At 40.6% G+C, this 27944-nt stretch overlaps 1 protein-coding gene across 3 annotated transcripts in view; it reads right to left on the bottom strand.

Moving 5' to 3' along the window:
- Window positions 1-15816: 15816 nt before the first annotated feature.
- The window catches only part of RALGPS2 (Ral GEF with PH domain and SH3 binding motif 2), a 217627-nt gene continuing 205499 nt past the window's right edge, over window positions 15817-27944 (bottom strand). For all 3 annotated transcript variants that reach the window (XM_061634215.1, XM_061634214.1, XM_061634216.1), the window contains 2 exons: window positions 25783-25874; window positions 15817-19159 (listed from right to left, as the gene is read on the bottom strand). In XM_061634215.1, coding sequence (XP_061490199.1) covers window positions 19130-19159; window positions 25783-25874 — 122 coding nt within the window. In that variant the 3' untranslated portion in view covers window positions 15817-19129. The remainder of the gene's footprint in view (window positions 19160-25782; window positions 25875-27944) is intronic.

Raw genomic sequence — 27944 nt, 5'->3', positions numbered from 1 at the left:
CTCAGATCGCCCCTATTCAGTGAAGTCTGTAGTGGAGGCAGCGGCAACTTCCCCCGCAGGGGCCTGGGCCTTTCTCTTCTCTGCTCCTCCGTGATGTAATAAGCTTGCTGATCAGGCGGGATCTTTTCTCTGTCTTCTCCCTCCTCCTTCCCCTCACGTGGTGGTGGTGGTGGTGGTAGAAGCAGCAGCTAAAACAAATGGAGCAGGATGTGATGGACTATCCTGAGCGGTATTGTTTGGGGGATGGCGAGAAGGGGTGCTTTCTTATGCTGCAGGATCCCCAGGAAAGACTCTCCTCGCTACTTCTCATATATACCCATTTATGTTAACGTTCAGCTTTCCTCCAAGGAGCTCAAGGTTCTCCCCTTCCTCAATTTATCCTTAGAACAGCCCTGTGAAGTAGGTTAGGCTGAAAGACAGTGATTGGCCTAAGGTCACCTAGTGAGCTTCATGGCCAAGTGAGGATTTGAACCCTTGTCTCTCAGCTCCTAGTTCACTTAATATTGTTCCATCATATTCCACATTCTTGAAGAGAAGATGCAGAAGTTAACAAGCTGGCAGGGCGGGGTGGTGGAGATATTCTTTCCCTCTCGAGTTGGAAGCTTGTTTGGCTCCTTGTTAACAAAACCCTGCAGCATCTTTAAGACAAACCAAGCTAGGCTGCACTCCTATATGCACTAAGTCTGCAGTCCTATGTACATCTACCATAGATCTCGGTGGGGCTTAGTAAAAGTGCTTGGGATCACCTGCATTATAAGGTTTGAGAGCAAAGAGAGACAAAACTGTGATTGTGTTTGGGAGGGAAAGGGCAGAAAAATAATGAAGTGTTCTGTCAAGACCCTCAGCACTTTTCAAGTGGCCCATGGGAAAAAAGTTTGGAAACCACTGCTCTAGAAAGTACAGTCCCCAAGCCTTAGGATTTTTCCTGCATCTCTTTTTAAAGAAAGCATGCCATGAAACCTGGTGACATCAATGAGATAATTGTGATATCAAAAGGTAGATGTGGGTGCCCAAGGCCCACAGAGGCAATACTGATTGCAGCACATTGAGAGAGAAGGAAAACTGTGTTGCATGATATCTCAACTTCAGCTGTCATGAGAATGTTGTTTGGAAAGTTGAAGTTAATATAATTAGGGGGCATTCCACAGATTACTTGAGAACATACCTGGATTTGCTTCCAAATGTACACTTCGCAGGGAGCCATAGCCACTCTCTGATGAGTGTCCTTGTATAATGAACATGTTCTCAGAATATGCTCACCACATCCACATTCCACATTTTTTAGTTGTACAACTTAAAAACGGTCATGATGAAGAGGCTCATGAACACTGCTGCCTCCCACACAATCATGCCTGTTGAGAGGCCTTTTGCACTGCTTCCAAAACCTGGGTGACAACCAGAGGGATGAAGAAATGATACATGATGGGAAACTAAGCCTCTCTCACAGCATCTTCGACAGTCTTAAAAACTACTGTCTTTTTCTAAGCCAACAAGCTAATGGGAATCTACTGGCACGCACGGATATAAGGAGAGGCTTCTTCACGTTCTGAATTGGTAGCCAGCAACCTATTTTATTTTGACAATTCTTGGACACTTCAGGGCAGATGGAAGAACGGCAACAGAAAGATCTTGATTTAAACACGGCATTGTTTAGGAAATATTTACTGGGCACCATAGTAGCAAGTTTGCTTTGTCCCCATCTAATGGGTACCAGACAGCCACAGCTAACCCAGTGATGACTATATTTATTCACAAATAATTTTGTTGATCCCCAACCCAAGGCTTAAAGTTTCAGTTATCAACATGAATCTTTCTGTAGAACAGAGCACTTTGAGCTGGCATCTAAAAGGTATACAGGCATAATTTATTCTAGTATTATGCAACCACTGGCAAATGAGCATTCTACATGGCACACAACTGCTGTCTTGTTGAATCATCAGACTGTGGTGTTATAGAAGGGCTGGCCCAAAACAAGTTGTCACCTAAGGCGGACCAGCAAATGCCACCTGGTTGCCGCTTCCTCTGCTGTTGCTGCCTCTTCTTCCTCCTCCTCACAACCTCCTCCAATGATGCAACAGCAGTTGGCTGCTTCTTCTTCTCCTCTTCCCAGCCCCATGGTGAAGCTATCTGTTCCCACAAGGCTTTGCCCTGAGGAAGGATACTACTGCCCTTCTTGAACAGTGAGCACTGGGGTGCCTCACTGTCCTTATTTCAGACATTTGCCATTCATTAGTTTCACTAGGCATCCTCTTCTAGTATTATGCAACAGACAAAGCAGCTGCACCCTGTTCCTTTCCTGCAGGTTATGTTATGTAACTATCTACATTATTTCCTCATGTGCTCCTACATGCAACAAGATTTTCCTTTTATGCATTTGACAGACCTCATGCTTTCCCCCCTTTTCTTTATGTGAAGCTAAGTGACTTTGTATTAATTCTTCAAAATAGCAAAAGAAGCGTGGGGAGCGAATAGGAAAACAAAACCAAAAATATTTAACAGCAATAGGGAAAAAATTATAAAACCACAGATGTTTTCCGAAGGAGTCAGTGTAGTAGTGAAGCTGGAAACCATTTCACTTACAGAGGACTATTGAAGGATTTGCAAATTGCATTCCTTTCCCTGCACCTAAATCCAGCAGAGATACCAGTCCTTCTATCCTAGTCTATTATTAACATTTATTAGTATCTAGAGAATACAGAATTTTAAATAATACATTCCTGCCCAAAGAATTGCAAAGTACACCATATGTTTAAAGCACACACACCCTTCCCAAGAATCCAGGAAACTAGTTTGATAAAGTTACTGGGAATTGTAGCTTTGTGGGGGTAGGTGGATGTGGAATGTGCTTTAAATGTATGGTGTGTATGCAGCCTAAGTCCTGACACAAAATGTTTTTTTGGGGGGGATGAGTAAGGGACAAAGGGAGATTAGAACATGCACGGATAATCACATTTCCGAAGTTCAGAGTCTAGTGTGGATCCTTGAAAATGGAAGTGGACTGCCTTCAACTTGATCGTTAGGTAACCAAAAATGGCACCATCTGCACACAACATATCAGCAGGAATGGGGGGAACCCCAAGGTTTGCAGCAGTATATACAAATCTTTAGAAAAAACTCAAGGGGAGAAAGAACCTACAAAGCCAGGTCAATAAGGACTGAGTATGTTTAGTGACCATGTAATGCATACTGACTGCTGGCTGAGCGAGGGAGGGATCACGGGGAATGTGATGGAGTATCAAGGGCAGGCTGAATGGAACACTGAACAAGAGTGTTCCACACTACAACATTTTGTTGAGGTTCCACTTGTACATTATTTCTTCTAAAGGATTCTGTGGAGACTTGCTGGCTCACCTGTGGACAATAAGTACTTCCAGGAGTCCTTATTATGTTAGAAAACTGCTGCCACCCCACATCTGAAAGGAAACCTCAGAATTGAAACCCAGTACTAGCTGGGCATTCACACAAAAGTAGTCAGGAGACCCCTGTAACTAAACCTGAATATTGTAAGGCCAAACAGTAGTGCAAGCAAGTAGGACTGCAGCAGAGAACAACCACCTTTGGGGAGTCTCTAGTACAAAAAAATTAAAGTGGATTTATTAAGAAAACCAGGATTTCACATGCATCTGAACAATGGGGAAAAGAATGAATAATCCAAAGACATTGCTCATTTCGTTTATCATCTTCATGACTATAACAATGTTGCTTTCCTGACTTTGCCTTATCACCCCCAGCCCTTGCTAACCAATGTCGGTTTTACAGTCAAGCCTCAACCCCCCATGTCTCTCTCTGGTCACAGCTCTGGGTTGGTTCTCTGTAACCTGCAGCAGTTACTCTTTCAGGTACTCTGCTGCCACCACTGAGACTCTATCCACCTTGGTGTGTCTTGCTCACCCTTGAACTCTTTGCAATAGCTGGCCAAGAATCAGGCAGGTTTTAAACCAGCTTTATTTAACAGAGGATATGAATGAGCAAGAATACTTTTAACTCAGATGTCAAGCGTGTGGTTACAAACTGTAGTTCTTCAGTTCATACAAACTACACCCTAAGTTCTTTAACTACTATATGATCCTGCCTCACTACCCATTTCTAACCACCCCTCCACCCCTCTCCCATTCAAGTCTGTGCCCTGTCTGTCAACTGTAAAGCACTCCAACATGAAGGTTCAACCCTCAGACACTCAGCCAATCACAAACCAGCCTACATTCTATCTCACTCATTCCCCCTTTGCTCACTTACCTTATGTAATCTACAACTAACCTCTACCGTAAATAGCAAAGTGAGCTGGAAGCATCACTTCCAACTTCCAACTCCCAACTCCCAACTCCTGCCTCCTGTTTTTTTTTTAAAAAGCAGACCACCAACTCCAGCTGCCCAGTCCTCTTCCTTTCCTATTCTAAGAATGCCTCTGTGCCCATGTAGAAGCCAGAGGCATTCTGGGGAGAAGAGAGCAAGATGTCAGGGTGTCTGGAAGTAGCACCTTGTTCCCCAAAGGTAAAAATCACCAAAAGAACCCCTTCAAAATGGTCAGATGATTTTGGAGCACGAAGGAACTGTGTTGGCAACTCTAGGATTACAAGTTGCATTCAAGACCACCCCATTTTTTTTAAGGCTCACTTAATGCCCCTTTGTGGCACGTTAGAGTACTATAATACAAAGTTTGAGAATCAGTGATGCGGTGTTTGCTTGCAATGGCCTGCATATGGTGATACTATGGTGTTCAAGCTCTTGATTGTAAAACCATATTATATGTCTCTTTACAGTGCCTAGTAAATATGAAAATTTATTTATTTATTGCATTTGTATACCGCCCCATAGCCGAAGCTCTCTGGGTGGTTTACAACAATTAAAAACATTAAAAATAAATATACAAATTTAAAAACACATTTAAAAAGCAATTTACAGTTGTACTATAGATTTGTATAACGGCACTATGATTTCAGCAATTTTATTTTTGATATCTTTCCTAATGATCCCTAGCATAGAATTTGCCTTTTTCACAACTGCTGCACACTGGGTTGAAATCTTCATACAGCTATTCATGACAACTCAAAGGTCTCATTCTTGGTCAGTCATTGCCAGTTCAGACCCCATGGGAGTATATGTGAAATTAATATTTTTTTCTCCAGTATGCATAACTTTACACTTGTTTACAATGAATTTCATTTGCCATTTTACCACCTATTCATCCATTGGAACTCTTCGCAATCTCTTTTTGTTTTAACAATCCTGAGCAATTTAGTGTCATCAGCAAACTTGGCCTCCTCACTGCTCACCCCTAACTCAGTATCGTTTATCAATGAGTTAAAAAGAACAGGTCCCAATACTAATCTTTGGGAGACTCCACTTTCTGCATCCTTCCTTCGGGGGAACTGTCAATCCTCACGTTTGGATTACTGTAATGCGCTCTACGTAGGGCTACCTCTGAAGACGGTTCGGAAGCTACAGCTGGTGCAAAATGCGGCGGACAGACTGCTAACAAGAACGAAGCGATCGGACCATATAACACCTGTTCTGGCCCGCTTGCACTGGCTTCCAATACGCTTCCGGGCCAGATTCAAAGTGTTGGTATTAACCTACAAAGCCTTATACGGCGCGGGACCACGATATCTGTCGGAACGCCTCTCCCATTATGAACCAGCTCGTACACTACGGTCTGCTACGAAGGCCCTCCTCCGGGTCCCGACCCATAGGGAGGCCCGGAGGGTGGTGACAAGATCAAGGGCCTTCTCAGTGGTGGCCCCCGAACTACGGAATAGTCTCCCCGAGGAGGTGCGCTTGGCGCCGACCCTATCATCCTTTCGGCGCCAAGTTAAAACCTTTCTCTTCTCCGAAGCATTTTAATTTTTTGTTTAATGATGGTAATGTTAGTAATTTGATCTTAGTTATGCAGTTTTTAGATTGTGAAATTTGATTTTAGATTGTGATGCTTTTGTATTTTCCTGTATTTTATTGTATTTATGTTCACCGCCCAGAGAGCTATTGCTAGTCGGGCGGTATATAAGTTTTAATAATAATAATAATAATAATAATAATTATTATTATTATTATTTATTCCTCCTCTCTACTTTCTGTTTCCTAGCCAGTTCCTGATCTGCAAGAGAACCTCTCCTCTTATTCCATGACTGCTAAGCTTACTCAGGGATCTTTGGTACTTGTAGAAAGGTTTTTGAATGTCTTAAGTACACTGTGCCCACTGGATCACCTCTGTCTGTATGCTTATTGAAACTCTCAAAGAATTCTAATAGGCTAGTTAATACTGACCAACTTATTTAAATGATAGCCCCACTGTAAAATAGTGGATTAATTCTTGGACTTTGGTCTGGGAAACCTGGATTCTAATCCCATCATTGAATGGTTTTGGCAAAGTCATTACCGCTAAACCTCATATGCTTCACAAGATTATTATTAGAATATTACCTGCCTTCATGTACTGTGCCTTCAGCTCCTTTAGTAGAAACTTGGGATATACAAGAGAACAGTATGCCAAATTTCAACAGCCAAGATTATATGAAAAGAGGTTAGACAGGTGAAAAAAGACCTCCCTTGATAATTTCTTAAAACACACATTTCAGCCAAGAGTTACAGACTCCCCTATCAACATCATTTGATCTGTAGTGCCCTAGGTGTGCCCAACACTGCTGCCCTGGGCTCCTACTGGCAGGAAGGGTGGGATATAAATCTAAATATTATTATCAGCATAATCATAATCAACAACAACACAAGCACAAAATCTGGGTGTATGCTTTGGAAGCAGGTCTTGTCAGAAAATCTGACAACCAAATTCTGTTGCGGGGAGAACTACTGAGTAGTTTTATGAGGTAAAAGAAATCCTTGGGAAAAGTGGACAAACCCTCCAGACAAATTAAATCCACATTACCGTTTAACAGTATTAAATACTTTAACGGCTTGTAAAAAGTTCCATAATTTAGAAATAATGAAAACTCTGCTGTGTTTAATTAAAAGAACAACACCCCAAACTCAGGAAAACCAATAGTAAGTCTGGAAGTATATGGCACCATCATGGGAACTTTAGGCTCACAGCCTGACAAGAATTAATCCACATTAATTTCTCAGCAAGACCTTAATGTCTGTATACCAAAATGGTGTAATGCAGAGTAACGACACAGAAGGGATGACATGGGAGGGCAAAATCAGAGTTTGATGTCAACACGTTCTCTTCAATATGTTCATCTTACCTTAACAATAGGTTCCCCTTGAGTAAATAGCAGATACAGAACAGTATAGTTGGAAGGGTTCTATAAGGCCATCAAGTCCAACCCCCTGTTCAATGCATGAATCCAAGTTAAAATATACCTGATGGATGGGTGTCCAGCTGCATCTTGTATATAATTTTTTTAAAAAGCTTCTTCCTTCTTCCTTTGAGTAGGTTCAGCCGATTATATATTTAACAGTAAAATGTAACATATAGTATTAAAAATATTTTTTTAAATGAGGAGGGAAAACACTGTGGATGACTTTTTCAATTATGTCAGGGGTGGGGAACTTTTTTGGCTCCATGGGTCAGATCCTTAACAGGATCTGTCTCGCAGGCCAAATTTTGACAGGTGGGCAGAGCTATCAATCACACAACATCATTATGTCATCACATGATTGGCAGACGGGATGCCCATCTGTCAAAATCCCTTATGCTTTCCTTAAGTCTCCACAATTGGGGACTTAATGGGAGAGGAGAGTAGGAAAAACCATTTCCCAAGTCTCCCTGCACTTCCCTTTCAATCTTCCATGATCAGGGACTTAAAGGGGGGGGGAGCAAAGAAATGTAGGAGTAAAGAAAAAATAAGAAAAAAATAAAACACCACTATAATTATTCTCTATTTCTCCCATTCACCCCCTCTTCCAAGTCTCCCCTACCACCCTCTCTGCCTCTCTGTTTTTCCAAGTCAGCCACCTTGGCCTCAAGGGAACAAACTTGTTCCCTAAGAGCCAGCAGTTCTGAAGACACATCTCCAGTACTGTTTTGTAGTTACTTTCCTTGTTTCAAACAGGGAAATCACAAATGTGATTGTCTTCATCTTCTAGAAACCATTCAGTTGTCCTCAAGCATACCTAACTGGCTATGTAATTTGGTGCTATCAATAAGCTGACGAACCCAGAGAGATTTTTCCTTTTCATCTATCTCAGGTATAGCTGTTTTCAATAATTAAACTGCTCATCTCTCCATAGTTATTATGATTTTAGTAATCTAGTAATGATAGTCAGCTAGTCCTGTGACTTGAGGGATTAGGGATACCAGTCACTGCTTATAATTAATCACAACGAGATCTCCAGAAGCTCATTTGCCCAGATCCATCTGGTGAAAAATTTGTGACAAGTCTGTTGGACTATCCCAGTCTGCATCTGTGCTGGAATTGCTTTTTAAGATGTTTTTAAAGTTGTTTTTAGTATGTTTTAAAGTTGTTGGTTTTTAAGATGTTTTAGATTGCTTTTAGTGTTTTTGTTTGCTCCCTGCGCTCCTTCTGGGAGGAAGGGCATGGCATAAATAAATAAATAAAATAATGTCGTACCTGTCATTCAGTTCACACTGTTCAGCCACTGAACTCTTCTTTGGACTGCTTTACACTTGTTAACTTGAGGAACACATGCCTGCAGGAGGAAGGGGACCACCATCACCCAGGGAAGGAGAGCCATTGGCTGTTGCGGTCTCCCTGCCTGCTTGCTAGCTGCTGCTGCTCGGCTACCTCCCCTCTCCCTGTCGGACTTCTGTGCTGCAGGTTGTCACGCCTTGCAGGGCCAGGCCGCCCAGGGAAGGAGGAGCTGTTTGCTGCTGCTTGCCTGCCTGCCTGCTTGCTGCTGCTTGGCTATCCCCACCCCCCCACCCTCTCCCTGTTGGACTTCTGCTCTGCAGGGGTCACGCCTTGCAGGGCCAGGCCCCCAGGCACTCAGCCAGCTGTGGCTGATATCGTCCACCTGGCCCTTCCCTGGAGGGGATACATCAGCTGGCTGGCTGAGGTGGCTCCTGCTTTGCAGATTGCCTGGCTTTTTGCGGGTCTTCAGTCACGTGCCTGGGAGAGAGCACTCACAGCCAAGTGGGGAGACTTGAGGGGGCCCAAATTAGTGTAGTGACGGGTAGAGGGAAATATGGCATTGTGAGGACGACTTGCCAGGTAAGGGGAACGCGGCCGAGGCAGTTAATGAATGTGCCTTCTTCCGGTCCTCCCCACACCCACAGGTTTGTTGGTTGCCCTATCAGCCAGCTCTTGGGCCTCCAGCTGCTGCTGCTAAATGCCAGATCGGTGCACAATAAGGTATCCCTCATTCACTATTTAATTATAAATAGTGATCTGGCATGTATAACTGAGACCTTGGTGGGTGAGGAGGGAGGAGTCAGTGTCTCTCAGCTATGTCCGCCAGGGTACCTGGTCCAGCATCAGGGTAGACCTGAGGGGCGGGGAGGGGGGTCTGCTGTGGTCTATAGGAGCTCCATCTCCCTCTGCAAGCACCTTGTCCATGTGACTACGGGGCTGGAGTGTTTGCACCTTGTGTTGGGTCAGCGGGACAGACTGGGGATTCTGTTGGTATACCGCCCACCCCGCTGCCCAACAGACTCCCTAGCTGAGCTGACGGAAGTGCTCTCGGGTGTACTGTTGAGATCCCCCAGATTGTTGGTTCTGAGGGATGTCAACATCCATGCCGAGGCCACCTTATCCGGGGCGGCTCAGGATTTCATGGTCTCCATGACAACCATGGGACTGTCCCAATATGCCATTGGCCCAACACATGTAGCAGGGCATACTCTAGACTTGGTTTTTGCAACTGGACATGGAGATGGTGACCTTACATAGTCCCTCCGTTATGGACAGATCACTGCTTGCTGAAGTTTAGACTTACAGTGGCTTTTCCCCTCTGCAAGGGTGGGGGACCTATTAAGCTGGTCCACCCACAGAGACTAATGGATCCGGATGGTTTCCAAAGGGCTTTGGGGGGTATTCCGGCTGATAGGGCTGGTGCTCCTGTCAAAACCCTGGTTGAACTATGGAATACAGAAATGACTCGGGCGGTTGACACGATTGCTCCTGAGCGCCCTGTCCTGTGTAGAGCTCGGACAGCTCCATGGTATATCCCAGAGCTGAGAGCGATGAAACAATGTAAGAGATGGCTTGAGTGCAGATGGAGACAAACTCCTGGTGGATGCAATTACACACTGGTAAGTGCCTATGGTAAGCTGTATTTAGGGGTAGTGAGGGCAGCAAAAAACCAATATTTTGCTGCCACTATCATCACTCTGCCGCCCAGTGGAGCTCTTCAGAATTGTCTGGGGACTATTACACGCTGGTCCAAAGGACATGGTAGATCCATCTGAGGCCTGCTGTAATGAATTTGCTAGGCACTTCTAGGATAAAATCTTTTTCATCCACCAGGACTTAGACTCCAGTGTTATAGCAGGTGAATCAAGGGGGGTTTCCAGAGCACAGCCTTGTCCCAATTTCTTGGATGAGTTTCAGTTGGTGCAGCTTGAGGACATTGACAAGGTGCTTGGACAGGTTCATGCAACCACTTCTGTGCTGGATCCTTGCCCTTCTTGGCTTATAAAAGCTAGCAGGGATGGAACAGCCGGCTGGGCCAGGGAGATGATTAACGCCTGTCTGCAAGAGGGGGTGGTCCCTGGCTGCCTGAAAGAGGCAGTAGTGAGACCACTCCTGAAGAGACCCTCCCTGGATCCAGAAAATTTTAATAATTATGGGCTGGTGGCAAATGTTCCATTCCTGGGCAAGCTCCCTGAACGAGTGGATGAGACCGATTATCTGGATCCATTTCAGTCTGGTTTCAGGCCTGTTTTTGGCATGGAAACAGCCTTGGTCGCCCTGTATGACGACCTCTGTCGGGAGAGAGACAGCGGGAGTGTGACTCTGTTGATTCTCCTTGATCCCTCAGCAGCTTTTGATACCATCGATCATGGTATCCTTCTGGGACGACTGGCTGAGTTGGGAGTGGGAGGGACTGCATGGCAGCGGTTCCGCTCCTACTTGGCGAGTCGGCTCCAGAATGTGGTGCTTGGGGAGCATTGCTCGGCACCCTAGACTCTCCAGTATGGGGTTCTGCAGGGGTTAGTTCTGTCCCCTATGCTGTACAACATCTACATGAAACCATTGGGTGCGGTCATCCGGAGCTTTGGAGTGCACTGCCATCAGTATGCTGATGACATGCAGCTCTATTTCTCCTTTTCATCTTCTTCAGCTGAGGCTGTCAATTGCTGAACCAGTGCCTGGCTGTGACAATGGACTGGATGAAGTCTAATAAGCTGAGGCTCAATCCAGACAAGACTGAGATGCTGCTAGTGGGTGGTTCTTCTGACCGGATGGTGGATGTTCAACCTGTCCTGGATAGGGTTGCACTCCCCCTGAAGGAGCAGGTTCATAGCTTAGGAGTTCTCCTAGAACCATATCTCACTTGAAGCTCAGGTAGCCTTGGTGGCACGGAGTGCCTTCTACCAACTTTGGTTGGTGGCCCAGCTATGCTCCTATCTGGACAGGGATAACCTGACTTCAGTTGTCCATGCTCTGGTAACCTCCAAGTTAGATTACTGCAATGCACTCTACGTGGTGCTGCCTCTGAAGACGGTTTGGAAACTGCAGCTTGTGCAAAATGCAGCGGCCAGATTGGTAACAGGGACCGGACAGTTTGAACATATAAAACCGATTCTGGCCCACCTGCATTGGCTGCCTGTATGTTTCTGAGCTCGATTCAAAGTGCTGGTTTAACCTATAAAGTCTTACACGGCTTGGGACCTCAATACCTGATGGAACGCCTCACCCGACACAAACCCACCTGTACACTATGCTCAACATCAAAAGTCCTCCTCCGGGTGCCTACTCCGAGAGAAGCTTGGAGGATGGCAACAAGGAGAGGGCTTTCTCAGTGGTGGCCCCCAAATTATGGAATGATTTTTGTGATGAGGCGTGCCTGGTGCCAACACTGTTATCTTTTTGGCACCAGGTTAAGACTTTCCTCTTCTCCCAGGTATTTTAGCATGTGTTTTTAATTTTTTTTTTAAATTTGTATATTTGTTTTTAATGTTTTTAATTGTTGTAAACCACCCAGACAGCTTCGGCTATGGGGCGGTATACAAATGTAATAAATAATAATTTTAATATCTCAGTTGTTTACTATTTGTTAAGATACCAATGAAAGCAACAATTAAAAATGGATTTTGATATATATTTAAGGAAATCAAGATTATCAGACCATGGCATATACTACTGACTGGTCTCAGTGATCTTTCCTACCAAAAACATTGATCCAGAATACTAGTTTGTGCGCGTGCGCACGTACACACACACACACACACACACAGAAAGACAGACAGACAGACAGTGTGCTAGTTATGAGAAAGTGAGATAAATGCTTTGCTGGGACCATATTATATCAAGGATGCAATATCCTGTTGCAGTTTGGGAACAATTTAGAAGGTGGGCTTTGATCAATGAAAGCCCTACATAGCTTGGGGAGGACATACCTGAAAGAGTGCTGCCTCTCCTAAGGATGAAGAGTGCCCTGTAGAAAACACTCTGCATTTCCTCCAACTTTGTCGCCTTGAAAACTCAAAACACCCTGGGCATCTTCTGCAAGTGTTCCAAGATAATGCTTTTTAAAGCTTGCTTCAGGATTCTGAAGAAAGCTAGAAGAATCTTGAGAGTTTAGTACTTTTAACATTTTAGAAAATAAACTAGATGTTATGTGCTTTTCAACTAAATTGTCAAACACCCCAACTTTTCAGGATGCAGCAAGCTCTAAACTTAAAGTAAACCAATTTGCTTCCCCCCCAATTATTGGCAAGATCCTCCGTGGCGCAGAGTGGTAAGCGGCGGTAATGCAGCCGAAGCTCTGCTCACGGCCAGAGTTCGATTCCAACGGAAGGAGGAAGTCGAATCTCCGGTAAAAGGGGTCGAGGTCCACTCAGCCTTCCACCCATCTGTGGTCAGTAAAATGAGTACCCGGCATACGCTGGGGGGTAAAGAAAGGCTGGGGAAGGAACTGGCAATCCCACCCCATATATACGGTCTGCCTAGTAAACATTGCAAGATGTCACCCTAAGAGTCAGAAACGACTCGCACTATAAGTGCAGGGACACCTTTACCTTTACACCAATTATTGGCAATAGTACATTTCCACAACGCCTTCCCCTCTGCTAAAAGTCAGCTCATTATAGACAAATTTCAGTTGATCCAACATGTCACTCCATTTAGAGAAAGCTGACTCCACACTTGAGACTTGCTGCAATACAAAAATGATTATGTAAAATGACAATGCACATGGTCCAAATTTAAGTAATTTATTTCAGTAGGAAAATTCTATTTTTATGTTCTTGAAGCCATGTTGAAATAGCTTATGCAAACACACAGTTCAAAACATACACACATGGTAAAGTATTAAAATCAGAAGATGGAAAAAAGGACAAGAAACAGCCCAACTGCACATCACTCATTGAGATCATAGTGCATTCAACCCTCATCAGAATCATGCTTCAGGTCAAAAGGAATAAAATACATTAAAAATGGCTTGTGTTTTGCATAATGTGGATTTTGCATCATGAACAGTTTGCACGTATGTGAATTATAAAAAGATCTGAATTACTATATTAATCTCTTTACTGTTAAACAATATAGAAAGTCAAGAATACTCTAAATCCTCTTTCCTTTTCCCCCTGCAGAACAATCTGAGGAACATTATGAGTAGGATAAGTAAGAAATTACTTGGCATTTCAAGATGTGCTTTTCTCCATTTTCGGCTTGTTGAACAACCAAGAAGGAAATCATATTTCTTCTATGCCTTTGTACAATTGTCCTTTGCACAAAGAAAATATCTTTTACTTCTTGTTTGTTCAACAAGGCCCAGATACAAGAACTATTACAATGTGGACTGTAGCTTCCTCTATCTGTTCACAACCCTTCCTTGAGGATAGTCTCTTATGGTATTATAATATTCATCTCTAGATGTGAATATTTGCTTTTCACAATCTGTAGGCAACTGTGAACTGCTTGCACCACCTATCCTATCTAAGATTTAGGCTTTAAAATGTATTCAGTTATGAATCACATTTTGGGGGAAATAACTTTTTTCTCTATAACAACTGAAGAAATATGGACTTCAGATTTCTCAAAATGCAAGTACTCCAAAGCTTAAAGAGAAATATGTTAAGTAGCTCACCAAATTTGTGAAGGATTTTTTTGAGAAAACTTCCATTACTTAGGTATAATTTTTAAAAGGAAACATACACTCTGTACAAATAGATGAGTTTGAACAACATGAGAAACCTAATAATGGAACATGGTTCTGATTTCTTCATGAGTGCTATTTGGTAACTGAAAATACCCAAAATAACAACAAAAAGAAAATACTGAAACACTGAAAATATTGTTTATATTTAGTTAATGAGAGGTCAGAGATGAACGGAACTACTTAAAAAACTTAGGTTGCTAGTGTGAGCAGCATTTCCAACATGCAGTATCATGGGAAAACTAGTTTAATTAGTTCATAAATGGGATGAACTGGATTAAAAGCCCAGATTCTACCATATCCAGAAATTTTATTTTAATTTTTTTATTTTAAATGACTCAAGGGCTAACTCAGGTGTTTACTCCAATGGTAGGCTCCTACACATTGGTGCTGATGGGGTTGGGCCTGGGAGAATACCCAGCTCACATGCGACATTACTCATGTAGTAGTCCAGCTGTTTCTCAGTGCACACAGGAGTTTACAACCAAGTAAATGTTTGAATTGGCTTCCAAATTAGCTGTAAACATTTGTTTAAAAAAGTTAACAGTGGAATGAATTGAAATTTGCTCAGATTAAGAAGAAAATTCATTGTGTCCATGACTACAGTAATATTGAATTTTAAAACAAAAAGAGGGAAGAACAATCGAGCTATTCTACTGGCCACTCAAGCTTCATTGAGGCTTGCATGGGGATCCTGGGAAAAGGTTTTTTTGCATGAATGGGGGAATGCATAGGCATAGTGCTGGGTAGTTAGGCCCCTTGGTCTTTAATCAGGTAATTAAGGCACTGACAGAAATCTTATGCAGATATATAGTGCTCATCATCCCATGATGGGCGGGAAATGGCATTCTCTTTTGAAAGGACATTTTGGATTTGCTTATGATTTTAATTGCAGCTTTTAGCCTTAGACACAAGCCATTTTTAATGGAGAAAAGGGAGTTACTTAGAAATAGCAAAAATCTTGAAAGAGAACTGGTTATTTAGCACCAGTTTAGTGCCTTCAAGCTTTCCCAGCAGACAGTATACCAAGTGGGAAGAATAGATCAGGATTAATAACGTTTAGGAATGAAAAAGAAATATGTACAAAACAGTAAGAAAAAAGATGCAAGTGAAACAGCCACATGACCTCATGACCCAGCTTATGTTAAGTTATAGGAATGTGCTCCGAAATTAGCACGTAAAGTGTGAGCTTTGCTTAACTCTTTGACATTCTTTACATTGCTCTTTATAACTGGTAATGATGTGCCTCTAATGGCAACATTCACAACAAGCATTTATGATTTGAGTGTAATCTACAAGCAGCTTATGCAAGGACTCTCAGGGTAATTTCCCCCACAATCTGCATGTAGGAAAAAATGTGTGAATCAAGATGCAAGTACAATACTTGCACCAATTTCACATTAAGTCACACATTTCCCTATCCACGTTGGTATCCTATCTACAAAGTAATGTGTGAAACAGTCCTTAGTTGTGGTTTGATCGCATGAAAAACGTTTAGCTGGGATGTGACAAGAAAGCAGTCTGATGACATTACACAACCTGCCCCCTGCTACCTAATCACAAGCCAGCAGGACAAGAACACAGAGATCAGAACATTTTTATTAAAGATACTGAGACTATTTGATTGATTTTAGGTGGAATAATAGAAACGTATCCTTAGAAAAATATATACTTGGCAACCATTGTTATAGAAAAAAGTGGAAGCCATCTCACTTTCAATTTATCATTGCCAAATAACATAGAATCCCTGTTAGTGTTAAAATTCACATAGCTAGCTTAACAGTTCTAAAAGGTTCTTGTGATAACAAGCAACTAACATGCCTCATTGGAGCACAGATTGATTTTAAGATTTTTTTGGATTCGACTCTTGTTATAAATCTAATGGAATTCATAGCACTGAGCTGTGAAGTTTTAAGTCACAGAATTTAACACATTTTGAAGCTAGCTGTAGAAGTTAAATCTTTCTACCAATAGTACCTTAAAAAAATCTTTTCCAAAAAAAGTATAAAGGAAATCTTACAAATCATTTTTTTCTTACCTCACATTTTTGGTAGGTTTGGATAGGGAAATTTGGTTAGATGTAAAAAGATGTAAAAAGTTCATTTTTGACAAACTGACCACTTCAAAAAACTGGAATGATTCAGTACTTGTGAAAGACCCTAAGACAATCTAAGTTAACACAAGATAAAATATATGAAATACGTTAGTTGAAACCTGTGAAATTGTTACAACCCTCTGTTCCTATAAACCAGTTAAACAGTTTAATTTTCAAACAAATCTTTCAGACAGATGTATTACATATGAAGCTGAATAAAAACATAGGCAAAGGTAGCCATGGCTGTTTGCCAGTTCTTCATAGTGCTTTCTTTATCTTTTGAAGCTTGCTTTAAGAATATAAGAGAAGGCTGTCAACCCGGCTTTGAGACAATTCATGTGATCGTTTGGTGTGTGCTTCATTCACAAAAACAGTAATCTCCATTTAATGCAGATTTTGATATGATAAACTGGTCCTGTGAACTCTACAAAAGCTTGTCTAGACTGTAACTACCCATATCCTCAGAAGCCTTAAAAACTGTGAAATTTTCTGATATTCTGTCTGGATCACGTCCTCCTTCAATCAAAGACTCATTCAGCATGCCCCAAACCTAATGAAATAACCAAGTAAAAACTGTAGTGTGAATTGTCTCTGTGTCTTTAGCAAACCTGCATCATATGAAGTGTTTCCCAGTTGCATCTTTCCACTCCTAAAAACATTACAAACAAATTTGGTAAGCCTGTAATGTATCTACACTACTGTTTTTTCTTTCTCTTTTTAACAAAATCAAATTCCACAGGGTTACCTTCCAGAATACTAAAAAAAGTACATACATTTATAGTGTTGTGGGTTTTTTAAAACTTACTCTGAAAAGAAACACACATTTACTTTAAAATGGAAAGTTGTGCAAACTCTATACAGTAATACTGCTGGCTTTCAAGATGTTTTTATGAAACACCCAACATGGGTTATTCTGAGAGACGTGTAAACTAAAAGTAAATCAGAACAAGCAAGTCACCCTTTGTGACATAAACCACTACAAGGTCAGAACTGAACATTCATTCCCCAAGAATATAAAATGGGACAAATTAATGATATTTAAAAACTCTTAATATTATTAAAGAAAGAAAAAGGAGCTGATTTAAACATCAATCACTAGGAAATATAATCCTGTATTTTTCACTGCAGCTTGAGTGCAACTTTTACGTCAGTGATATTGTTTCCCTCTGTGGACAGCTGCCAGTTTTTGCCCTATCCTACCAATGGGAGAAAAGTTCTTTAGAAAATGTGGACTCTGGAAACATGTCAGTGAACTTATACTATGAAGCAGATATTTCTTAATTTAAAAAATCATTACTTATTTGTGAATAAACTTAAGTATAGAATCAACACTTTCTAAGATTAAATGTGATATTTTCTGTTATTAACTGGGATTCCAGTGCTGAAGGAGTATTTCCTATTTGACTTGTTTTCATTTGATTATCACCATCTGAAGGCTCTAAAGAAGCCTCAGAGCATTTCAAAATAAGCATCACAAGACAAAAAAAAAAAGAGGGGCAGACATCTTTGAAACGCAAGACATTCTTCCAAATGTGGTTAAAAAGACTGTTCTCAGAAAATAAGCGTAGTGCTAAATTTTATTTTTTATGTAGGAAATAATCCACCCTATTTATTTTTACCCTATCAGTGTTTTCTCTTGTGCAAGTTTTTACTTTTCCTGGTTTTCCTGTGAGTTGTACTTTGTGAGATCTAGACCAAGACTTGATACTTTTGCTACAGAAATCTGATTTCTATATCCAATATAGAAGAGTTCACTCTTAACTCAGAATTCCAAACTACAAATACAGGCATTGTGCTTCTCAATCTGCAAGAAGAGAGATGTAGTAAGACTGTTACTTGTAAAATGCTATCAATGCAACAAGAGACTGGGCTTTAAACAGTAAACAGGCCTACTGAACAGTTTTATTACATATCGTTGGGGAATAAAGAGTGTGGCCCATATGAAAATATACTGAGGAATAAAGGCTCAGTTCTGACCTGTTGATATTTCTCTGAGCTTTCTTTACAAAATCCTGCAGACTATTTCTATCAGGAAATTTACAACCAAGAACTCTAAGAAAGGAGTGTGGTGTTTAAATGCTCAGCTGTTGTGCCACTTACAGGAAAGAAAATCCCCATACAGTGCTAAGTTCTGTAAAATCAGTGCTTTGTGAAATGAGAATAAACTTGCATACATTACAGTTCTTGCATTTTAAGCATAAGCATAAACAAATTAAATTGTGACCCCAATTATCTGAGCCCCAAAAGAGCTGGTATAGAGAGATACAGGTATAGCTTCTGCACACTTTTCAAGAGCACACAAGCAATGTCCTTGCACACCAGCCCCTTGACACAACCCTAACGCAGCATGGGATTTCCTTTTTACAGAAAACTACAACAAAATTGGATTTTAAATTCAAAGATAACAAAGTTAACATAAATGCAAATTAGCTACATCCAATGTAACCTAAGCACAGCACCACCAGAGGTTTCTTTCTCTCTCACCTCCTACACACGCACACACGCACACGAGTATTTGGTGTTTTATATTGGGTTTACTTTCATTCTTTAAGGCAGTGGTTTCCAAAGGTCAGTTCAGAAAATATTAAGCAGCAGTATGGTCCATGACAGTTCATCTTGTATTTCCATCTCCTGAATTCTTTGAGTGTTTTTTGTTCAGTACTTCAGAGATTTGAAACTCTGTTTACCATCTTTGTTCTGGCACAGAAGTATGGCTGGGCATGCTTTCACCAGGACCTCTGTCCAAACTATGAGACAGACAGCATTCAAAAGTGTCAAACAAGAGTTTGAAGAAGCTTGTCACTCAAAAGTCATCAAGTTGGCAGGAACCTAAAACAAATGTAATGGTTTCATAAGGCAGATGGTTTTGTAAGGTAAAAAGTTATGGCCCTGTTCAGGCACAACAGAAAACCATGGCTTTCTGCTAGGAATGACAAATCCATCAATTTTAGTTTCGCTCAGTTTCCCATTTTTTTAAATCTTAAATTCAGTCACGTTTTCACAACAGTTTGCAGATTTTTTTAAAAAAAGCACTCATGAAAATTCGGCATTGTAGTGTGCATTTCTCCTAATGTACATGTTTTTGCAAGCAAATTTTGCAAATACAATTTTTTGTGTTATACTCACTAATAGATGAATTTTAATGCACATTTCCCCTTAATATATATATTTTAAAGACATATTTGTTGGATAACTGCATCACAAAATTTGGAGAAGTGCAAATACCTGCATTGCCATTCATGTATTGTTTCGGGAAGTGGAAATTAGGTAGATTTGCATTAAAGTGTGAACCAAACCAGTTTTGTCCACATCCCTACTTTCTGCTATAAAAATGAACCATAAAATGCCTCAGGTTTATGGGCTCTCCTCCCAAGATGTTTGAAATTGGGGAACTCCAGTTTAAACTATGTCTTGAGAGCTGGGATCTGAAACCATGGTTTGGTCTCTGAGTGTTCTCATTAACCATAGTTTAAAATAAACCACACTTCCTAGAGAGTTTAAAACCAGAAGCATATGCTTCCAATCTCCTCCTCTAGTATGCAAGAGAGGGAGCTTCAGGCTTACTAAGGTTTGTTCATGTAGCAGGAAACCATGGCTTTTTGTTATGTCTAAACCAGGCCTATTTCTTTTACAAAACTGTAGATCAGGATGGGAAAATGGATCTGGCTGGTGGTCTGGAACGAGAACTCCCCTATGCCCTGCAGGCTACTTTGACAAGTGGGCAGGAACCCCCAGCTGTCAATCACCTAACATCATAGGATGTCAGGTGTCAACTTCAAAGGAAGAAGCGGAAGTGCCCTCTTAACTGCCTTCCAAATTTTCCTGTCTTCCTTTGCAGCTATGGCTTAAGTAGCGAAGGAAAAATCTCTACATGCACTCCTGATTCTTTCTTTCCAGCTGTAATTTGGCACTCTTTGAATGTTTGTTGCAGGATGAAAGGCACTACATTTAAAAAGCACCGAATTCTACCAGCAGCTGGAAAGGAAGAGTGTGTTCCTGATTCTCCTTTTTCAATTTGGCCCTACAAGTTTATTTGTCCTGTGCCTCACATCACATGATCATAGAATCATAGAATAGTAGAGTTGGAAGGGGCCTATAAGGCCATCGAGTCCAACCCCCTGCTCAATGCAGGAATCCAAATCAAAGCATTCCCGACAGATGGCTGTCCAGCTGCCTCTTGCATGCCTCCAGTGTCAGACAGCCCACTACCTCTCTAGGTAATTGGTTCCATTGTCGTATGGCTCTAACAGTCAGGAAGTTTTTTCTGATGTCCAGTCGAAATCTGATGTCAGGGAATGGACAGATGGGCACAGTTTGGGCCAAACAATGCTGTGGGCCACATGCCTGATTATGCCTATGAGCTGCAGGTTCCCACTACTATACTAGACTGTTTACATGTAGGTTAACTGTGAGAAAAATGCAAACTAATCACTATTTTTCTAATCTTGTTTGCTAGTGGGATTCGCTAGACAGTAGCCTGTATTAGGGAGATCTCCCCACGACTGGTTATTCAGTCAATCCATGATTATTCCTGAAGAGCACCTATGTCTCTTGATCAGATAAGTTATAACTAAGTAATCACAACAAATGTTCTTAGAGTGTTTTTTTGCAATTAAATATTTTTTATTTATTTATTTATTTTTTAAAACTTATATACCGCCCGACTAGCAATAGCTCTCTGGGTGGTGAACATAGATACAATAAAATACAATATAATACAATATATATTGGCCTTATCCAGAAGCCAATTTATAAGTCTTGCTGAGAATATTCCCCAACCACCCACCCCATCACAAAAAACTATGGTTCACTACAAGAAAAAACTTTAGTGGTGGGCTCAACCATAGACACGTGAAGAAATAACAACAGATGGCCTCTGGGCAATTGAAAAGTTATTTTCTTCATGATTGGGAAGCTGTAGACTCTCACAAGGCCAAAACAGAAATGACTGCAGGAGATCCATGATCTCCTGATAGGGAGAAAAATCTAAAGGTAAGACACCACCAGTTGTTATCTTCTAATCTCTTTGAATCCAATTCGCTTCCTCTGCAGGGGAAAATGCTGTTTTTAAATGGAACTTCAGAGAGACTATACATCCAGTTCCAATCAAATGATTAGCGCTGAAGTTATGACTTCAAAGGAGGCTGAACTGCCTATCAGTTGATTGGTGGTTACAATGACCACCTTTGAATGTTGACAGTTGTCAATCATCTGACATCATTATGATGCCAGGTAACTGACACATGGGTGGTCCCCCCAACTGTCAAAGTTGGCCTGTGGGGAGGGGTATTTAGAAATCTAATTCCCCACCCCTGATGTAATGTAATGCCTAATATCTTTTTAGATCTGTTTATTTTTGGGAAAACTGCTTCTAAATTTAGCACCACTAATGCTTAGGTATTTTAGATAGATATTCAGAAAGGATATGCATTTAATGTGGCACAGTAACATTAAGTTTCACAATAGGGCAGGTGGGTATACGTTATCTGTTCCATTATGGATGTCTTGGCCTTGAGCTACCTCTCATTACTTTGAGGGCTGGATATGTATCAGAAAAGATGAGTCTGGAGTAAAGTTCTGGTTGCAAAAAATATTGATCTTGTGTTCATGGAAGAGTGTTATCTTACTACATTTTTGTACAATAGTTGGTCTAGTGATATCCAATGAGTTTGTGTGCAAGTGGAACAGACCTGCAATTGCAACAGAACTTCCCCTTCCTTTCCTTTTCCCTGCGGCTCCCCATGCACCCTCAAGATCTGCTCCAAGTGGGTCTGAAGACACATGAGGCCACTACCTTAATGAAACTAAGCAGGCATGGGTTTGGTTAGGATCTGGATGGGCTTGAGAATCATATGGCTTGGACTCCATGGTGAGAGAAAGGTACAATATAAACGTAAAAAAATTAAAATTAATTAACCATGTAGGTGTAGCACATTTAGAAGGAATAAAAAGATGGAAAAGCATAAATCTGAACATGATTTCTAGAATTGTATGCTACGGAATTGAATCAAAATTCAGTAGTACAACACCCATATAAGGATGAGAATATAAATTGGGGAGGCATTAGGAATGGGGATTGAGGGAGAATTTCACAAGGCATGAAAATGTGAAAAATGTCTGAATGATGTAATCTGATAATTACGAGCTATTGTTTGGATAGAATATAAACATATATTAAAGCTCATCCTCCTCTACGATGCACACCGTAATGAGGTGAGGGGGCTTGAGAGTGTCGAAGAAGCTGACAGCAATGCTGTCAGGAGTCTAGACCAAGAGGCTAGAGAGAACTACTGGGGAAGAACAATGGAGAACGAGTAGCGCTGTGACTGACGCCACTGGGACAAAGCCGAATGGAAGCCCAGAGGCTGATGTGCACAGATGTGAAAGGTGAGTCTGGAGTTGTACGGCATACACAATAGGAACATGAAGTGTGAGAAGCATGAACCACAGAAAGTTAGAAATTGTCAAGCAAGAAATGTAATGCATCAACATTACAATACTTAGTGTGAGTGAATTAAAATGGACAGGAATGGGACATTTTCAATCAGGCAACTACAAAATATTTTATGCAGGAAATGAGAAACTAAGAATAAGCAGGGTTGCTTTGATAGTGAGAAGTGATGTAGCAAAAGCAATTAGGAGCTATAACGCAAGGTCTGAGTGAGTGATATCAATGAGATTTAATGGGAAACCTATTAACATAACCATCATCCAAGTCTATGCTCCAAGGGCAAATGCAGAAGAAGAGGAATTGGAGAGATTTACACAGAAATACAGGAAGAAATTGATCACACACCCAAACAAGATGTGCTGATAATCATGGTGGGGAATGGAAAAGTAGGGAACAGAGAAGAACTAGAAATTGTGGGGAAATGGGGCTTAGGAGATAGAAATGAAGCAGGAGAAAGACTTATTGAATTCTGTGAAGCCAATAATTTGTTTCTTGCAAACACATTTTTTGAGCAACCAAAAAGAAGACTGTACACATGGACATCACCAAATGGTCAATATAGGAATCAAATTGATTATATAATTGGTAGCAGAAGATGGAGAAGTTCCATACTTTCTGCAATAATGAGACCAGAAACAGACTGCAGTACAGATCATGAACTGGTAATATTGAAAATCAGAGTAAAGCTAAAGAAGCACAACAAAGCAACCATAATGCCAAAATACAATTTAAATAACATTGCAGAAGAATATAAAGATCAAATAAGGAACAGATTTGAGGCTTTAAACTTAGTTGACAGAGAACCAGAAAAACTATGGAGTGAAGTCAGAGACATTATCAGGGAAGAATGCAAAAAGACAATACCTCTAGTTAAAAAGAGAGAAAGACCTCAATGGATGACTGAAGAAACTCTTAACATGGTTAAAGAGAGAAGGAAAGCAAAAGCAAAAGGAGATAGAAACATGGTCAGAACCCTAAATGCAATAATACAGCGACTAGTATGTAGGGACAAAGAGAACTATTACAATAGTTATTGTATAGAAATAGAAGAGGACAACAAAATGTATAATGATAGCCCTATTCCAAAAGATTAGAGAAATGAAAGGGAGATTTTAACCAAGAGTAGGGATGTTGAATAATCAATAGGGGAACACACTGACTGACCGAGTTAAAAAAGGAAGATGGAAGTAATGCACTGAAGAACTCTATACGGGATGACAGATTCATTCAGGGGGGAACCGTATCATGAACAACCAGAAATTTTAGAATAGGAGGTGAAAGCTACTCTTAAATACTTGAAAGAAACATATCACCAGGAACAGATGGCACACCAACAGAGTTGCTACAAGTTACTGAGGCTGAATCTGTCCGAATTTTGACAAAAATTTGTCAAGAAATATGAAAAACAGAACAATTGCCCACAGTCTGGAAACTTTCAATATACATCCCAGTTCCAGAGAAAGGGGATCCCAGGGAATACAGTAATTATCAAACTATTGCCTTAATATCCCATGCAAGTAAAGTAATGCTCAAGATTCTACAACAAAGGCTCTTACCATATCTGGAGCGAGAAATGCCAGAGGTCCAAGCTGGATTTAGAAAGGGAAGAGGCACCAGAGATCATATCGCAAACATACGTTGGATAATAGAACAGAGCAAGGAATTTCAGAAGAAAATCACGCTGTGCTTTATAGATTACAGCAAAGCCTTTGACTGTGTAGATCATGTAAAACTATGGAATGCCTTAAAGGAATGGGGGTGCCACAGCATGTGATTGTCCTGATGCGCAACTTATACTTTGGACAAGAGGCTACTGTAAGGACAGAATATGGAGAAACCGATTGGTTCCCAATCGGAAAGGGTGTGAGACAGGGGTGCATTTTATCACCCTATTTGTTTAATCTATATGCAGAACATATCATATGGAAAGCGGGATTGGACCAAGTTGAAAGAGGTGTGAAAATTGGAGGGCGAAATATCAATAATTTAAGATATGGAGACGATTCCATTCTACTAGGAGAAACCAGTAATGGTTTGAAATGAATGCTGATGGAAGTTAAAGAGGAAAGTACAAAAGCAGGACTACAGCTGAGCATCAAGACTAAAGTAATGACAACAAAAGATTTATGTAACTTTAAAGTTGACAATGAGGACATTGAACTTGTCAAGGATTATCAATCCCTTGGCACAGTCATTCACCAAAATGGAGGCAATGGTCAAGAAATTAGAAGAACGCTAGGACTGGCGAGGAGAGCTATGAGAGAACTAGAAAAGGTCCTGAAATGCAAAGATGTATGACTGAACACTAAAGTCAGGAGAATTCAGACCATGGTATTCCCAATCTCTATGAATGATTGTGAAAGGTGGACAGTGAAACAAGTGGATAAGAGAAAAATCAACTCATTTGAAATGTGGTGTTGGAGGAGAGCTTTGCAGGTACCATAGACCATGAAAAAGACAATTAATTGGGTGTTAGAACAAATTAAACCAGAACTATCACTAGAAGCTAAAATGATGAAACTGAGGTTATCATACTTTGGACACATCATGAGAAGACATGATTCACTAGCAAAGACAATAATGCTGGGGAAAATAGAAGGAAGTAGAAAAAGAGGAAGACCAAACAAGAGATGGATTGATTCCATAAAGGAAGCCACAGACCTGAACTTACAAGATCTGAACAGGGTGGTTTATGACAGATGCTATTGGAGGTCACTGATTCATAGGGTCACCATAAGTCAAAATCGACTTGAAGGCACATAACAATTAAAACTCATAAGAAATACTATTTAATTTTCCTTGGGAAATGTTGATTCATATGGAATTCTTGTTTTACAACCTAGCTCAAGACCCAGAAATCAGATTTTTTTTTTTAAAAAAAATGTTAACTGAATAGTGGCAATTCAAAGCAAGGCTAATATTTGATTTTTGTAAGGAATTTGTTTAGTATTCAAGCTCTCACTAGCAGTTGACAAAGTAGATCATAATTCTTTTTTCTCACCTGTTGTCTGTTGCTTTGGCAGGCAGCACTCAGATGCTTAAACCACAGCATTGCATTCATTCTGTTACCAGCTTGAAACTTGTATGAGTTCCCTAAATGACAAAAGGAGGGGAAATTTCCTATCAGGAATAATTAAGAAACATCTAGACTTCAAGGTAAGCTGTTATTTAAAAATGAATACAAGAATAAAAGATCATTTTGTACAATGGACATAATAAAGAGAAATGGAAAAGCATAAACAATGTACAGTAATAATCAGTATAGCCATAGTCAACATAAAACCATTACAATGAAAGAAAAAAATACTGCATACACGCAGGGCCTTCTCTCAGTCCCACCAACGAAAACAGCTAGGCTGGTGGGGACTAGAGAGAGGGCATTTTCAGTGGTGGCCCCCACTCTCTGGAACTCCCTCCCATTCGATCTTCGCCATGCCCCTTCCCTGGATACATTTCGCCGAGCCTTAAAAACTTGGCTCTTTGGACAGGCCTTCGGGGTCCCCGGGGTGGGCTAATTTTTCTGTGATTGTTTATTGTTTCTGTGAAAATTGTTTACTGATTGCCCTACATAGTTTTATGCCTGCATTATTGTTGACTGCATTGTATTTTATTCTGTAATTATATTGTATTTTACTGAATTTTAATATGTACGTCGCCTAGAGTGGCTTCGGCCAGATAGGCGACACAAAAATTAAATTTATTATTATTATTATTATTTTAAAAGAATCACACCAAACATGTCCTGAGTGGCATATGGTGCTAGAAAGATAGGACAGACATTTTTATATAAATGTATATACACAAACACAAAAGTAAAAAGTATTATTTATTTATTTAATTTATTAAGTCACTTTTCTTCATAAACACGAACCCAAAGTGATTTATAATAAATAAAAAGAATAAAACCAATTAAAAACTAGAACAAATAAAAAGTTAAAAAATACAGTGCATTAATAAGACAGTGGAACACCCTACCTCCTAAAAGAGGCTACAACATCAAAAAGCCATCCAAAAACCCTCCAAAATTAAGAGCCAAATGCCTGGGAGAAGATAAATGTTTTTGCCTGGTGCCTACAGATAGATAATGATGGTGCCAGGCATGCCTCCCTGTGGAGAACATTCCATAAATGGGGGGACAACCACTGAGAAGGCCCATTCTCATATCTCCACCCTCCGCCCCCTCCCTCAGAGGGGGCACACAAAGAAGGACCTCAGATGTTGAATGCAGGTTCGGGCTGGAAGAAACTATTTGGGATGCTGTGGTTGCATGTTTAATATTTCACTTCATGCGATAGGACCCTTGAAAATATAAGCTTCTCCGCTTTTGAGTGGAGATCTATCTGCTGAACAGTCAAGACTCACTTGAGGCTCATCTTCCTCGCATATGAGTTCTTGAGCTGATTAAATCACTCCAGTCTAGCTTTGCACATTCTGCAGTATGATAATATGGGGCTGCTGCCTTGATGTGAAAAGCAGTGACCGTACACCAAAATCACTAGCATGGAGGGCGCAGGAACTTACAGTCAGAAACTTTACTTGCAGTCAAAATTCCCCCTGCTACTTCTCAAAAGCAAGAGGAATTGGGAACAGAGTTTTGTTTTCAAAAAAGGTAATTCTTTGAAACACTCTAATCTTGAGCAGATACATAAACCATGAATGATTTTAACAGTGAGAATTGAAATTATTTTCAGCTGTAATGCTACCTTGAAGAAATGCTTCATATGAACTATATAATGTTTAATTTAAAAAGTAACAATGCCAACGGGCCCTGGAAAGCAGACTGGAAAAGTCACACAAGTATTTGGGAGCAGTTTTGAGCTAATTTATTTCATGTGTTTGTTTCTGTTTTTATAGCATTGTTATTGATTGGTTTAACTATCTGTAAGCCACCCTAAAATCAATTCTTGAACTATAAGGTTAGATATTACATTTTGAAAAAAGTAAAATTTCCCTCAAAAGATTTCCAAGTGTCCAAACAGGTGTTAAAATACTTCAGCGGTGCACATTTTTTCTTTGTCAGAATAAAACTGACACGTGTGCATAATTCGTATGGAATGATATTCTCTTCAGATTCATTTGCTTCCACAATTAGTGGCAAAAAGGCAGTTACTCCCCTGCCCCAAGATCACCCAATGTTCACAATCATAGTGGGAAGCTACCGAG

Source organism: Rhineura floridana, chromosome 6, assembly GCF_030035675.1.
Source record: "Rhineura floridana isolate rRhiFlo1 chromosome 6, rRhiFlo1.hap2, whole genome shotgun sequence".
NCBI classification, from domain to species: domain Eukaryota; kingdom Metazoa; phylum Chordata; class Lepidosauria; order Squamata; family Rhineuridae; genus Rhineura; species Rhineura floridana.
Note: the sequence above shows the minus strand (reverse complement) of the source record. Positions and strands in the feature narration are given on the sequence as shown.